The following is a 16161-nucleotide window of genomic DNA, read 5'->3' on the forward strand; positions in this document are numbered from 1 at the left end:
AATTCAATGGACCATTTGGAAGCCATGAAGGAAGTTACAGAGCAGACCAATTAGTACTAATTGTTTCACAGATATTTGAGAAAGTTTCAACACAATCTGTATTGTCAGCCCTAAAGAAATAACGCAGTACGAGGGTTAACCCACTTCAGTATACTGAAGACTACATACGCAAATGAAACAGTTTTCACAAGGCTTCATCCAAATAGCAGCAAATTCAGAAGTGAATAGAGAGGCAAGAAACAAGATGCCACATCACCGAAACTATTCTAAAGAAGCTTTCCGATTCGTCACCTGAGATAAGAACAAGGAATAGGTGGTACTGAAACATACTAGTACCGCTTTTTTTAGATTGTGACACCGCGTTGTTTGCCTTGAGCGCACATATTTCAACAACGAATGGAAGAAATTGACACAGTAAGTACGAAAGTTGATATTTATTCCGAACAAAGACAGCAAAAGCGTACTTTGTGTCTACTAACAGGTTTTCCTGAGCAGCTACACGACTGGCTTGAAACGAGGACACGGAAAAAATTAAGTAAGAGACAAACAAAATTAAAAAGACACTTAATGCCAAAATACAGGTGCCACATGAAAATCAAGATTACGACAAGTTCTTGGTTATGACTAATTTCCATTATAAATCCTATTCTTACATCGTTTGTCCGAGGAAAGAACAAGTAACGGAAAAGTTACCTCTCAGTCCTTGCAGGCCAAACAAAATTGTAACACTGAGCATTTGTAAGTGCATTACAAAATACGCGACATAACTAAAACGCTGAGCTCCATAGTACATTCATGGCACTTATCTATGACCAGATGAAAACAAATTACGGATAGAAATCACAGCCACTAAATACAATATCCGAGTGGAGAAGGAAATTTTTAAATTTACCTAGGGTATCGAAAGGTCAGGCATAGTTGTTGTAGTTGCAACGGAAAAAAATGATGACGATATTGAAATGTTATGATTAGAGCTCTTGGAGGAAGAACAATAAAATGTGTGAGGCCACTGCGAACGGTGTGATAAAAAATTACGTTGGCGTTGTGTCAGAATATGAACAAAAACTTGAGTGACTCCTTCGAAAACTAAAGAACGAGAAAATGCATGAACCGAGCCATGAAAGAATAGATTTGAGGAGTGCTCTGTTGAGACAAGTATTTCGTTGATCATATACTGAAATATCTTCTGCGGCTAACATGGACATCACACAATGTGTCAAGCTTATCATTTGCAACAGTAAAGTTTATACGGAATTAATTATTAAAAATAATAATGGACTTACTATTCTTCAAAGAAAAATGACGCTGTAAATTAAGCGTGGTTTAAGAAACTCACAAAGGAACGCCTTATCATTTGAATGGTGAAAATAGTTGACGGCTTTAAACAAGACTTTTGCGTTTCTCATTATTTCCGAATGGCCTACCATATTATTCGAAACAGAGGGTGTTATTAGTACCTTTTTATGGACGATACGAGTATTGCTACTAGCCCAAGCTCAACAGAGACAGCGGTAAATGACATTCTAGGAAAATCATCGCACACATGGACTTTATTTTAAATTTTGGGATGGCAATTCGTTTAGTTATGTGCAGTAAACAACATAACGTCACCCATAAATGTATAATATGAAAGGGAAACTGTTTACATGGTAGAAATCTCTACGTTCTTAGTTATATACACAGCCTGGGAGAAAAAGGAAGCACGCAGAAAAATGGTCATATGTCAGTGTAACTTCGCACACGTAAGCTATGCACCATTGATGGGTATGTTGATGATTAGAGATGCCACTATCTGTGACATGCAGAATATCCACCAGACTGTGTTGCAGTTGTTGGAGTTTAGTGTTGTTACTAGACATGGGAGTGTGAACAAAGTGCATGAATCCTGTCAGATGTTAAGTAATCACTGTGAAAGAGACGGAAATACTGCGTATTCCTGTGAAACGGCGTTATCGACACTTGACAAGAGTTTGGAAATGGCCTCATTGTGGGTCTCCATTTGGCCTGCTGGTCGAATCGAGCAATGCCCAGATTTATGGGGCATTTGGATGCGACAGTGGCGCGATGTTGAATTGGATGGGAACGCAAGGGCAGGCATACCCATCATCAAGGGTCCGGTTCGCCGGGAGGACCATCGTCGGCGATCTGGGGAAAGATCGCATTCTTCCAGTGTTTTGGAGGGGCAAAGCAGTATTACTCCTGGTGTCCCTGGTGCCATGGTGTGAGGAGTCATCAGGTATGACTTCAGGTCAAGGCTGGTAGTGACTGAGGGAACTCCGCACAACAGTATGTGATGGACATCCTGCGTCCTCATCTGTTACCTCTCATGCGACAGTATCTTGGTTCCATTTTGTGACAGGACAATGCTCATCCGCATATGATTCGTATCTCTATGAACCGTCTGCGAGACGTCCAGGTGTCCCCGTAACCAGCAAGACCTTCAGATCTTTTCCCGGTAGAACATTCTTGGGACCAGATCGGATATCAATTTCGTCTCAGTGTCTATATCGAAGATATGAAGGACCAGTTACAACTGTTGCGGGTAGCTTGCCTCAGGTAAGGATACGAAAGCCTTATGACACCCTTCCCAATGGAATCAGTGCATTCATCTAGCCCAGAGGGATGCAACGTCATAGTGAGAAGTGAGCTAATACTGCCAAGTTCTTTGTAATTCCGATTCTGAAATAACATCACAATACCTCTCATTTCATGAAGTTTCATTTCGTTTCCTCCTCTCCTTCTGGGTGCTTCACTTTTTTTTGTCAGGCAGTATATTTTGATGTAAACATGAATTAGATATACAGTTTAACAATGTGTAATTACAAAAATGGGTAGATCCAACTATATGTCAAGAGCAAATTATTTTAGGATATATTCTATTTATGGAGGCGGGAAGGATGTTTAAAGTTTAAACATGACGTCTTGTGTTAAGTTACAAACAGCTGTTTGGTTACAGGCGGAATAAATATGCACATAAATGGGATAGAAAATCTAATGGGTAATCGATTAATGTCACTTACATCCAGGGCAATAATGTAAAGGGATAATAATTTGAATGATACCATAAACTCACCTGTAGCAGTAACGTTAGTTGACAGAAGTAAGGGAAGTACTCGTGTGAACTGTTCTCAAGTAACGTTCGTTTTTCCATCCTGAATAATGGGTCACATTAATATATGTTTAAATAGTGAATTTAGTGTTGTGTCGGTTTATGATAGGGTAGCAACCTTGTTGTCCAAACAGCCAAACATTTGGGATAGTAGTTTGATTCAACTCAGTAAAGGACCACAAACAATATTGGCCATGTGACCAGAGGGTCAAAATTATATTGCCAATATCAATACAAAACGGGTATACTACCAGTCTTATGTCGCCTGTTAACATACCAGTGAAACGTCTGATAAGAAAACAAGTCATTCCAAAAGATACAATATTTATTTTCAGTGCTGTTTCTCACTTCATATAATCGTCATCGAAATATATAACACATTGTGGAATGATACGAAGTTTTAAATGCCTCATCAGAACTAAAAGCAGTGATCTCTTTTAATTACAATCAACAACAAACAATATGTCATGGGAAATTATATTTACGAAGGAACATTGCTCTACTTTTAACATTTAGTGGAACAATATGCTGTTATTCATGTAGCTAATAAATTGCATTTAGCCAATAAATTTCTGATATTCAAATGTCTTATCTCAGAAAAATAATATCAACAACGAAATTTTCCACAAAATGCAGATAACAGCCCCTGATATTTCACTGCTTCGTATTTAAACTTAAATAGTAATACAATATCCTAGTTTCAGTCTCACAACAGTTACAAACTTAATACAAATTTACAAAGGAAACCTGCGGTACTACTCTCGCAAAATCTAAATCTAAATGAATAGAGAGATTCAAAATGATCTCTAACAATCAGTCATCTCATCTGACAATGAACTCGATATACATATCGAGTATCTATAACTTTTCTATGAAAACATACATTACATTCTAGGAACTTAACTTTTATAAATTAACAAAATGAGAAAATACCCAACAAAATGTATTCCAAATAACACATTTGTCATGTTAATAGTAAACTCTCTAAAAATACACATCACAAATGGCACAGGTACAAGGTGGAAGTTGATGCACTAAAGCCCATATGAAATTAAAAACAATTCAATCAAACCCACCTCGACAAAATAGTTGAAGATGTGTAAGGAGGGCATTTTCATTATGTATGAACTCTTTCAACGTCGCAATCAAATCCATGTTAAAAAATACAGTTCTGTCACACTTATGTGGATGTTGTAAACTTAGAAGCCACATATCGTGCATATGTAGTAGGATACATATAAACACACACTACTGATTGTCTCGCCTTTTACTAATTAACAAAATATAATTTTTAAGTGTGAAAATGACGAAATGTGCATACTTTCACATGTTTATAATTAATATAAGTAATTTTGAGTAAATGTGATAACAGTTTTAGAATGAAAAGTCGTAATTAAATTCAATACTGCAATGTAAAAGGTCAAAAAATTATATACTACATAGTATACTTTATACAAACTACTTGATTTAACAGCCCATGACTTGGAAGACATTTCACGATATATCTGCAGCTATTAGTTGTCTACCCTTACATAATATCAGGTTCAATCATATCACAATATCGAAGATCAGAGTTGCTCAGCCATTCGCAGTCAGACAATTCCGTCTCCTCACTCTGTCATCAGTTTGAGTAGTAATAAAGAGATTGTAGAACATCTCAGCCCCTTTTCAGATCTGTCAAACTGTATGACTGCTGCAAGTTTTAGTGGAACGACTTAATATAATTCATAACAGAGATATTTGCACAAATATTTGTGACACGTGAGTATTTTAAATTAATTCAGGAAAAAAAAAATGTCGGTGCCTCCTGGTCAGTCAAGGATAATTACTACCGGTTATGAAAGGTGCACGGCACATGCCAATGCAAAATGCATTAGTTGCAAAAATACATTACGAGAAAAACATAAATAAAAATGTAAACAACTGGAAAGCTTAAATGCAAAAAAAAACAGAGATGCAAAAATTAAAGTTTACAAATTGTCCACTACAAAACACAAATAGCAACTTAAGGCAAAATATCAACAGCGACATGCAAATACATGGTTCACTACTTTCCTGAGAATAGTATTTATTAAATAAGAGTGTGGTGGAGCAAGCAGTGCGGTAACCTAGGAAGCTACGACTCGTCGCCGCGGTCAAAGTAGAGGGACACGATGCTGTGCTTCTTGCAGAAGGCCCACCACCAGCGGAAGCCCGCCAGCCCCGTGAACTTGAACTCGGGGTCCCTGGCGCGCCTCAGCTTCTCTACGAACGCTAGAATGGACTTGAGCGACTTTTTCGTCCTACGGTTGTACGGCTGTATGGAGATCTCGCAACAGAACTCCAGCACCGCGTTCTCCTCTACCGCCGTCAAGCCGGCCTCCTCCAACACCACCATCCTTTTAGACTTCCCCAGAATATTATCATAGAGCGTCCCTTTGGGAATGCCATAGCGGGATGACGCCTGGGTGAATCGCATCTTCTGCGACACTACCGCCTGAATAGCTTCCTTCAGTTGCGCCTGCGTCCAGGTGGGGGCTTTCAGTTTCATGTAGGCGGAGCAATCTAAGGAATACAGAAAACAAAAACACACATCTCTAAATCTACTAGCTAGGGCAAAACAAAACAAAAAGAAAACAACAACAAACAAACATCAACAACAAAACACAAATAAAAACTCAAGCAGCATTCGCCATAAGTGAGCACTAAACTTACTGCAAAGGCATCCACGTTTGCAAATAAGCGTGTCCTAGCAGTGTCAAATCGTACATTGAACCCAAATTTGGGAAAATGCTCTAACAGTGTTAGAGAATTTACCAGCGAAAGGCAAAGGCTCAGAGTTCAAGTCTCGGCCCGATACACAGTTTTAATCTACTACGAAGTTTCGTATCGGCGCACACTCCGCTGTAGAGAAAAAACTTCGTTCTGGAAACATCCCCCAGGCTGTGGCTAAGCCAAAGCTCCGCAATAAACTTTCTTTCAGGAGTGCTAGCCGCACCAGTTTCGCAGGAGAACTTCTGTGAAATTTGGAAGCTAGCAAATGAGGTAATGGCGTAGGTAAAGCTGCGAGGAAAGGTCGGGAGTTGTGCTTGGGTAACTCAGTTGGTACGCCACTTTCCCGCGAAAGGTAAAGGTCCCGAGCTCGAGTCTCAGTCCACACAGTTTTAATAATCTGATACGTATCAGCGCACATTCCGCTGCAGAGTGACAATTTCATTCTGGTATTGCGCACTGTTTGAAGTTGACTTAGTTGTTGCACATGCTGACTCTCAATGAAGACGCCATTCTGTAGAGTCTGCACATCACTGTCTAGACTGGGTAAAAAAATCCCTTCAAATCTCCACAACCGAAATTCTAGGGGATTTTAATCCAGGGATCGAGGATAACAAGAAAGTGGGGGCATACCGCACTAATCCCGTGATCCTGATGAGTCTGGATCACTTATTCACGCAACTGTGCGTGAATCACATCTGTAGTCTTTGTTAACAAAATACGTCACCCAGAAAGGTAGGCAAAAAGTTAATGAGAAAACCTTGATACTGGCCCCATTTAATCTCTGTAGTAACAGTATGCCTCTAACGCCAAGACTGCCTGCCCAAACTCTTAACAAGAAACGGTCCCGATGCCCTCTTCCTCCAATTGCGTACAGCCTTACATTAGCCCACACACACTGATTATGAAAATTCACAACACCAACTCTTCTAGAACCCGCCTTGTCAGTAAATAAAATCTTAGATTTTTTTCAGTCCTCCTAATAAAGCTGGCTGCAACAGTAACAGAAACGTCAGTAGTTTTACCAAGTCATGAAGGGACTAAACCGTGAAAGCATAAGCTCATATAAAACCGTGTAAGCAAACGACGGATCTAGAATGCACTTGGAAAAGAGCTACTGACAGAAATTCAGTCTGCCTCGTGGTCGATCCTATTCATAGGACCTAGATGCGCTGAAGATGGTACAGCAGCTGCTCGTGAAGTACCGCCCAAAACAACAGGATGACATACACCGCCTTCCAGGCTGCTAACCGTCGAACGCTGCTTCCCGGATTTTCATCCACTAAAAGTAATACATATCTCAGAGCAACCGAGGCCATTCGGAGTTTAACTATCAGGAAGCTAGGCCTAACAGTTTATCTGATGAGACTGCGTGTGTATATGTTTCACCTACTTCCATTTCCTAAACCGCAGCGAAAACCATAGCCAGTGCATATAACTTGTGGCGTAGCAGGTTTCTATCGTTGGCATGTGGCGGTAAAGTGAAAAAAATAGTATGTGATTGAAGGCGGATGGTGGGGGGAGGGAAGGGAAGGGAAGGAACTTACGAAGTCAGCTGCATCGGGACTTAACGCGGATTCAGTGGTGACGAGTGAAAATGTGTGCCGGACCGGCACTCGAACTCAGGATCTCCTGCTTACTAGGCAGTTGCGTTAAGCAGTGCGCCACCTGTACACAGAGTGCATCGCAAGTGCGCGGACTATCTCGGTACGCTTCCCCGCTGACCCAAACTCCCACCTAGCGCCGCCTATCCGCAAACGCCGCCTGTGTCCTCCATGCTCGCTAATTTTAGATTCCCGCTGGACGTCGGACGTAAATGTGCATTCGCACTGAAGATTTTGGATTAATTGCCCATCGTGGCGAATCAGTTATTCTTATAATTGAAAGAAACAGTAGTGAAACGTTTACAAACAAACAGCACACTAACAGTAAACATGAACGTGAAGTCTTTTCTCAAGGCGGGTAGGACAGCACGATCGTACACAAGAATTGCGGGTAACTTATTTGTACAGTAAGACTCGCACGACTAAAGCTATAGTACAAGACACCCTGAGCCACATAACAACTTCGGATTACTTAATGCTCAGACTAGTATGTATCTATAGTACTGAGAGACAGAAAGACATCAAAACACTGTTGACCCAATTGACGAAGTGACGATGCAACGATTGGGTTCACATCCACAATCAAGCGTAAGCCCCTCCTATGAAGAAGTGTTGGGATCTGAGAAAGTGAGAGTTTGCAAACCCATGTTTATTCGACTGGCTTTTCTTGTTTAAATGAGCTTACCACCTCTCGAAACATTCGATATCTTTTATGCTCACAACAATTAGCATCAACATGAAGAGAAAGCCGTGGAGAACAACTGGGGAGAGATGAAGCGTCCGTGATCTGTGAGAGGGGGGGGGGGGGACGAGGTCGGGTGCCTGTGCCTACAGGCGCCGCCACAGCATCGCGGGCCAGCTGCTCTCGGAACGGCGAGCCCACCAGTAGCTTGCGCCGCGGCCCACTCGAGTCGGCGCCGTTCCGACACCTGCAGCGCTTTCGACGCCGGGACAGGAGAAGACATACTAGTATCTCACGGGCGACTGAGCGGCCTATGAAAATCGAGAACCCACAACGTCCACAGTGTTCTTCCTCCCAACCAAATATAGCTACTTCAACATGCTGGCGTGCTCGTGCACATGGCTACGTTAATTTGCCTGCGGTGTTCTTCGCAATTTGTTGGCGGGTTACTAGACAGTAAAAGTTTCGAGCTAGGCTACAAAAACTAAAGAATATTAGCAAAACGGTAAATGTCACATCCAAAACGTATTATTATACTACGGCGTTACACACACGCGCATTCACACACACGATCCACGCATGCAAATGTCTAACTGAAGATTTTTTTTAAGCGTGCGGAAGTTCGAAACAAACTGCAGTACACTTCTGGGACATACAATAAGAAGTAAGACTAGTCTCACGTACCTGTTACATAAGTTTCGTTAGTTTAAGCAGCCGAAATACAATGCAGAATAAAACGCAACGAGGAATCATTTTGCAGCGCCTGGAGATGTACAGCATCAACGCGAGACATAGTGACGGCTCAGTTTTGAGGGGAATTTTAGCCTTCGTCAGAAAGGAAAAACGGCCCAAATAAGGAAACACACTGGAACGGTTAATTATCATTTAAAAAAGGAGCGCTGTCTCTATTTTAACAACTGTGCTTACTTTATTAATTAATGTTTTTATAACTAGTCTGTAAATGGTTTCATCAATAAATAATCATGTTTGTGATATGAGTTAGTGGTGTGAACATACGCAAATTCGATATAATTACAGCAAGAAAGCTACGGAAGAAAATTTAGGAACAGTGCGCATAATACAATCTGAGAAGATCAGCAAATCAGCGTCACAAAATTTAGGCTACAACATTCATAAGTGCGTAAAGGAAAATGCCAACAACGAAGACGCTCGGTAAGAAACAATGTCACAACACATCGAAGAGAAAATCAGAAACAAATAAGGGTAAGTAAGACGAGAATTTCGAAACAAGATTTAATGTGGCTCTTTCAAGCAACGGCAGTATATCAGAAGTAAACAGAAAAAAAGTAAGAGAACAAAGTAATCAATACCGAAAATACATATTTACTATGATGATGACTGAATACACAATGCAAAAATGAATACGAGTAATAGGAGCCATTGAACTATAAGTAAATTGTCCTTCTGTGACTGAAGCACCATTATATGGTGTAGCAGAAAGGAGCAGTTTACACACATTCCTGTGCACGCCGCACCGGGGTCTGCAGGAGAAGGTAGAGGCGGCCCTACTTTGGGAGGCAGGTGGGGTGGTGAGGTGGAGAGCGTGTAGCGGCGAGGGCGAGGGCGAGGCGACCCCTCGGACGCCACTTACCGGCAATGGACGACGTGGAGGCGCCGAGCCAGGCGTGAGAAGACTCCAGCAGCTTCGCCTGCAACAGAGAAGCACACAGTTAGTCGAGTGCCGCGCGCGCCACCAGCTTCTGGTGCAGATACCTCACTCAGTCGCGTCACAAAACATACAAGTTAGGGAACACAGTAAAACAAGCGCCTACACAAACCTCTAACTTGCTAACATCCACTTCTCGATGTCTGTGAGAAGTTCGGTAGGTTTCGGAGACACCAGAAAGACCCGAGCGCGATAATCCCACTGGACGTCCAGAAAATTCATCGGCCAAAATGGGTTATGCTCAGAGATTACGCTTCCAGAGTATAACAATTTTTCACCCTTGAGAATGCGGGAGAGCCTCATACAGAATCCGGTTATATGGTCTTGTTTACTTCACATTTACGTCACTGGATGTACACTCGGGTGACAAAAGCCATGTGATAGCGATATGCACATATAAGGGTACATATGGCGGTAGCATTGCGTACACAAGAAAAGGGCGGTGCACTGGCGGAGCTGTCATTTGTACTCTGGTGAGCCCGTGAAACGGTTTCTGACATGATTGTGGCCGCACGTCGGGAATTAATAGACTTTGAACGCGGAATGGTAGCTGGGGCTACACGCATGGAACACTCCATTCCGTAAATCGTCAGGGAATTCAGTATTCCGAGATCCACAGTGTGAAGAGTGTGCGGAGAATACTAAATATTAGGTATTATCTCCCACCACGAACAACGCAGTGGACCGTGCCCTTCACTTAACAGCCGAGAGCAGTGATGTTTCCACAGACTTGTCAGAGCTAATAGAGCAACACTGCGTCAAATAACCGCAGAAATCAATGTGGGACGTACGAAGAACGTATCCATTAGGACAACGTGACGAAATTTGGGGTCAAGGGGCTACGGAAGCAGACAACCTACGCGAGTACCTCTGCTAACAGCACGACATTGCCTGCAGCGCGAGTCCTCGGCTCATGACCATATCGGTTGGACCCTAGACGACTGGATAACCGTGGCCTGGTCAGATGAGTCCCGATTTCACTTGGTAAGTATGGCGTAGACTCCACGAACCCATGAACCCAAGTTGTAAACAGGGCACTGTGCAAGCTGATAGTGGCTCAGTAATGGTGTGGGCTGTGTTTACATGGAATGGATTGGGTCCTCTGGTCCAAATGAACCGATCATTGACTGGAAATGTTTATTTTCGGCTACTTGGACTGCATGTTCGCAATCAACGATGTCATGTCACTAGTCCACAACTGTTCGCGATTGGGATGAAGTAGATTCCGGACAATTCGAGAGGCTTATTTGGCCACCCAGGGCGCCCGACATGAATCCCATTTATGGAACATATTCCAGAGGTCAGTTCGTGGACAACATCGTGCACCGATAAGACTTTCGCAATTACGAACGGCTATAGAGGCAGTAAGGCTCGAGGTTTCTGCAAGGAAGTCCCACCGACTTGAATCCATGCACGTCAAGTTGCTACACTACGCCGAGCAAAAGTAAGTCCTACACGATATTATCACGTATCCCATGACTTTTGTCACCTCAGTGTATTTTTTGGCACGTCTTTGGGCAGTATCTTATGATTAGACAAGTAATGCTGCAATCGATACTCTTTGCAGGTACGTAACGTTCCTGCTTGAGCGGTACAGGCTACGTACGCTTACGTACGCTTACGTGTTACATGCTTATGGAAAATTCGTTTCTCGGTTTCTTCCACTTTTTCGCGTTCTTGTAAACGCGTGAAAAACTGCTCAACTGCATGAACACTACGCGCTGTTTTATCCGACAGAGTTAGTCGACTGGAATATTCCATTATAGATTACAATACAACGTTACTAACAACTAATACATTTTTCTTTCACACATTACAGCGACGCATAGCAAATTTCTAAATCATTCCAATTATTTACTTATTACTTGCGTCAGATTACAATATGCTATTGGTGCTCTAGGCGCCATCTTCTGTGATGAGAGAAACCGTCGGTTCTGAAATAAAAGGTACGCACATTTGCCTTACGTTCCAAGCTGTGTCCACCACAGGAACGCAATCACTCCATGTATCTTTTATTCGTCGGTGGCATATAATTATGGTTGCTTATTTCACGTACTGGTACCATTTCATGGCATCAGAGAGTTCTTGAGACATGTTTCAGGTATAACAGTTAATGTCATGGTGCGTTACCCTTAGACAGGATACTCAATTTCAAAAATCACGAAGTCAAAAACGATATATTGTATCGAAAGCTTCTTTCCAAAAGTAAAGGGTGTTCCTTCATACATATGTTGACGCGTTAAAGCGTGGAAAATTTTTACTGAGCGTACGCCGTTATTCGGAATTAACTGGAAGCACAGTTTGACAGAACAAGTGTCTTCTCCGGCACACGCGAGGTCGCAGAGAATGGATAGGCAGGCCGGAGGCAGCGGAATGTGCCGACAGTTCCCGTAAGCAGGTGGTCCCTCACCTCGCAGCCGCCTGGTGGGATCACCCCTAATTCTGATTCATCGTCTGCGCGCCGACCGGATTACTTTCGCCTGCTAAGATTGATTCACGGCCGCGGGCTTCGAAGCGCGTTAATTGGGCCGACCCGAGCTGCCCTTCAGTCTCAGCTCTCGGCCCTACTGATACGTGTTCGCCTCCGGTGTTCCCTTTTCCCCAATTACAGCGGCGCCGTAATCCGAGATCCGCAACACGCAGCTGGCTGGTGGCGCTCGACGAATTTTTTTTTCCTCTAAATTCGAGACAAGCAGGCGGAAAATTTGTGACACTGCGACAGTGGGGCAGTTAATATAGCCTCTTGGGTGGCTCGCTTGTTGTAAAAGTAAACCGGTCAGGGCTAAGAGTTATAGCGGCTATGCCGTTGTTTATATAAACTGGTTACTTAGACGTCACACGTATCTGCTAGGACGATGATTAACTAGAGTGCCACTTTTTTCTGTGAAGCTTCCTGAGATTGAGTACTAGCGCTTAACCTACGCGCCTGAAGAAGTTAGGACTACGACACACACGATACAGTAAACTGGTCTGACAACTGACTCTTGCATGGAAGCACAAGAAAGTGTGACCCTCTTTATGCACGTCTCTAAGGCTTAAATTCGATGCTCAAATCTGAATTCAATACGGGAAGACCATTTACATAAACGTGCTAAAAACCAGAACAGAAACTTCAGGTAAGTTAGTTTAAGTAGAGTGTAAGTCTAGCGACCGATGACCTCAGCAGTTTGGTCCATTAGGAATTGACACACATTTGAACATTTTTTTTTTTTTTGAGAAACTTCAGGACAAATACTGAAGGAAATATGAAATTTTACTTTCGTCCACTGTCAAGACTGTCTCCTTAATGGGCAACTCAATACGATAGAGCCCAATATATTTTGCACAAAGAAGAAACCGGTGGTAGTGCTGTAGATGTTACTGCAATGGTCTTATATTCGGCAGGATTGGGTTCAAATCGTCATCCAGGTATCTAGAGTTAAGTTTCCCGTGGTTACCCTCATTCGATTAACTGGATCGTTTCTTAGCAAAGAACTCTACACACTTTCTTGCTCATCCTTCAACAACTGGAAATTATGCTTTAAGGACAAGTTATAGCAAGTCCCCATTCTTTCCTTTTCTAACGTATTGATCTGATTCGTCATTAAAGTGTAATGCCCATTCCATTTGTGCAAAAGATAACAATTTGATATTACCGACTGTAGACTCTACAAAATTTCTTGAACTAGAAACTAGTCTACTACTTTTACAGGCATGTTTGCGTTATTAGTTGCACCTTTTTCACCTGACTGTTGAAGAGAAGACGCTTTGAACTGGTTGCGTAACTCTTCAATATTTACTTTAAAAGTTGAGTAATTTTCCAAAAATTACAAGACTGAGACATGTTCATTACAGGAAGCACTTCTTTCCTATCATAACGAATGGCCGCAGCTTGAAGATACACAATTCATGAACTCCTCATGCGCTGTTTTGAGACAAACACTTGCAGGGCAGTGATAGATCAGTATCTATCTTGTGCCATAACGAAAGCACCCGTTTAACGTCCTCTATGATTGTCGTCATTCTCGACATATAGGGAGACCAAGTTTGTCCTAGTGGAACCGCACCGGTCCGCGACATAGTAATTATTATAATATGTAAATCGGCAGGCGGTACAGCGGGCGGAAATCCTGTGGTTATCGAAAGAGCGCCTTTTGTGTGGTAACGTGCGGACCCCGAATTACACATAAGTACTAACATTACACTGACTGAATAAATTGAGATAAAAATTGAGGAAGTTGTTCAGTGGCCGGATCCAATTCGAGCTCTCCGCGCGGAACTAGACGCGGGAGCGGGACATGGCGGCGCGAGGCGTCGAACAAGAGCTTATTTTAATAAACAGCGCTTGAACGCCACGGTTTGTACAGGCCACTGCAAGGAGTCCGCCGCGGTGGTCTCGCGGTTCTAGGCGCGCAGTCAGGAACCGTGCGACTGCTACGGTCGCAGGTTCGAATCCTGCCTCGGGCATGGATGTGTGTGATGTCCTTAGGTTAGTTAGGTTTAAGTAGTTCTAAGTTCTAGGGGACTGATGACCACAGCAGTTGAGTCCCATAGTGCTCAGAGCCATTTGAACCATTTGAACCACTGCAAGAACAAGCAGACAGCGGGAAGCGAATTATTTTCATGGTAGGCACGTTAAAAATGAGAAGTACTGGGTCTGTTATCTTCGTAGAGCGGATAATGTTTAATAATCGGACAGCGCTGTTGTCAGATAACTGCATGGTAGATACTTAATCTCTTCTTAAAATAAACAACATTGCCCAGTTGACCATCCCATCGACAAAACTACTATCAGGTGGCTGACCATGTTCTAACCTTCCTGGGAAGATGAGACCACGAGTATTAGTTAACGAACAGTTGCATAGGGGAAACGACCAGGCTTCTGCGACATATGACCATTCGGTAAATGCGCGATATTTTCTGTTAAGTGACAGAGCTGCAGTAAGACTGCTTTTGTGCGCGTGGGAAGAGTTGGGATGCGACGGCTAACAGAATATTCTAGCTGTTTATGGAAAGTTACAGCAAGGTACAATATTGTCCTCTCGACCTCTTGGACAAGTTAAACGCCACGTCGATAAATTTGAAAAAAAAAAAGTTCAAATGGCTCTGAGCTCTATGGGAGTTAACTTCTAAGGTCATAATTACCCTACAACTTAGAACTACTTAAACCTAACTAACCTAAGGACATCACACACATCCATGCCGGAGGCAGGATTCGAACCTGCGACCGTAGCGGTCACGCGGTTCCAGACTGTAGCGCCCAAACCGTTCGGCCACCCCGGCCGGCGATAAGTTTGCAAAATCCAGGCGTTCCTAAAAGTGGTTCAAGGCAGAAATCCCCTTCAGTGTGATGATGAAGGGTGCTACTGCCCCACGTGACAACAGTTTCATCAGGAGATCTACCATACTTTTCACGTCACAATATGATTAAGGTAACTTGGTTCGGCGACAAAGGAAAATGAGTTTCTGACGGTTACATTTATAAAGGTAAGGTACCGGATGTTTATAATTAAAGTTCAGCTACTCACAGAGGTCAAACATGTGCTGTACTTATCGAATGGCAGCGAAACTTGGTAGATATTCTAATGCGTTAATGCAGAAAGCATTTACGCCGAAAAAAAAATTTTTTTTTTTGGCCACCAGATGCAAATCTCGCGCTGTACAGCATCTCGTCGGCGTATCCGGTGCTCATATTGAACAAGCTGTAGGCTATAAGCTGCGGTTAATAATAAAATCAGCATTATGCCGTTCTCACTTTTTGACCGTTTCTATCCACGTCCTGTTCCTAATCTGTCACATACGGAAACATTTTCATATGCCTTTCTTACATTCACAGCGGCAGGTTTGCACCTGACGGCCAAAATAGGAACCTTTTTTTGCAGCGTAAAGCGGTTTCGCATTAGAATATCTACCAAGTTTCGCTGCCATACAATAATTACAGCCCACACAGGAACCCTGTGAGTAGCTGGACTTTAATTATAACCATCTGGTACCACAAAAAAACAGCGCTTCTCGTTTTCATGCGCGACATAATCAGATAAATAATTACTTATTGTCATATTTTTCACAAGCAATGGAAAAGAAACATGCCATGTCCCTTGCAAAGGAATTATCCCGGTAACTGATTTTCGGTAGCTATGGAAAGCTTAAACCTGGATATATACACTCCTGGAAATTGAAATAAGAACACCGTGAATTCATTTTCCCAGGAAGGGGAAACTTTATTGACACATTCCTGGGGTCAGATACATCACATGATCACACTGACAGAACCACAGGCACATAGACACAGGCAACAGAGCATGCACAATGTCGGCACTAGTACAGCGTATATCCACCTTTCGCAGCA

General features: G+C 42.7%; 1 protein-coding gene across 1 annotated transcript in view; it reads right to left on the reverse strand.

Moving 5' to 3' along the window:
- Window positions 1–16161, reverse strand: part of LOC126259243 (protein bric-a-brac 1-like) — an 885843-nt gene that overhangs the window by 114832 nt on the left and 754850 nt on the right. Inside the window, exon 3 of the mRNA XM_049955867.1 lies at window positions 9759–9816. Coding sequence (XP_049811824.1) covers window positions 9759–9816 — 58 coding nt within the window. The remainder of the gene's footprint in view (window positions 1–9758; window positions 9817–16161) is intronic.

The sequence above is a fragment of the Schistocerca nitens genome, chromosome 5, assembly GCF_023898315.1.
Source record: "Schistocerca nitens isolate TAMUIC-IGC-003100 chromosome 5, iqSchNite1.1, whole genome shotgun sequence".
In the NCBI taxonomy this organism is placed as follows: domain Eukaryota; kingdom Metazoa; phylum Arthropoda; class Insecta; order Orthoptera; family Acrididae; genus Schistocerca; species Schistocerca nitens.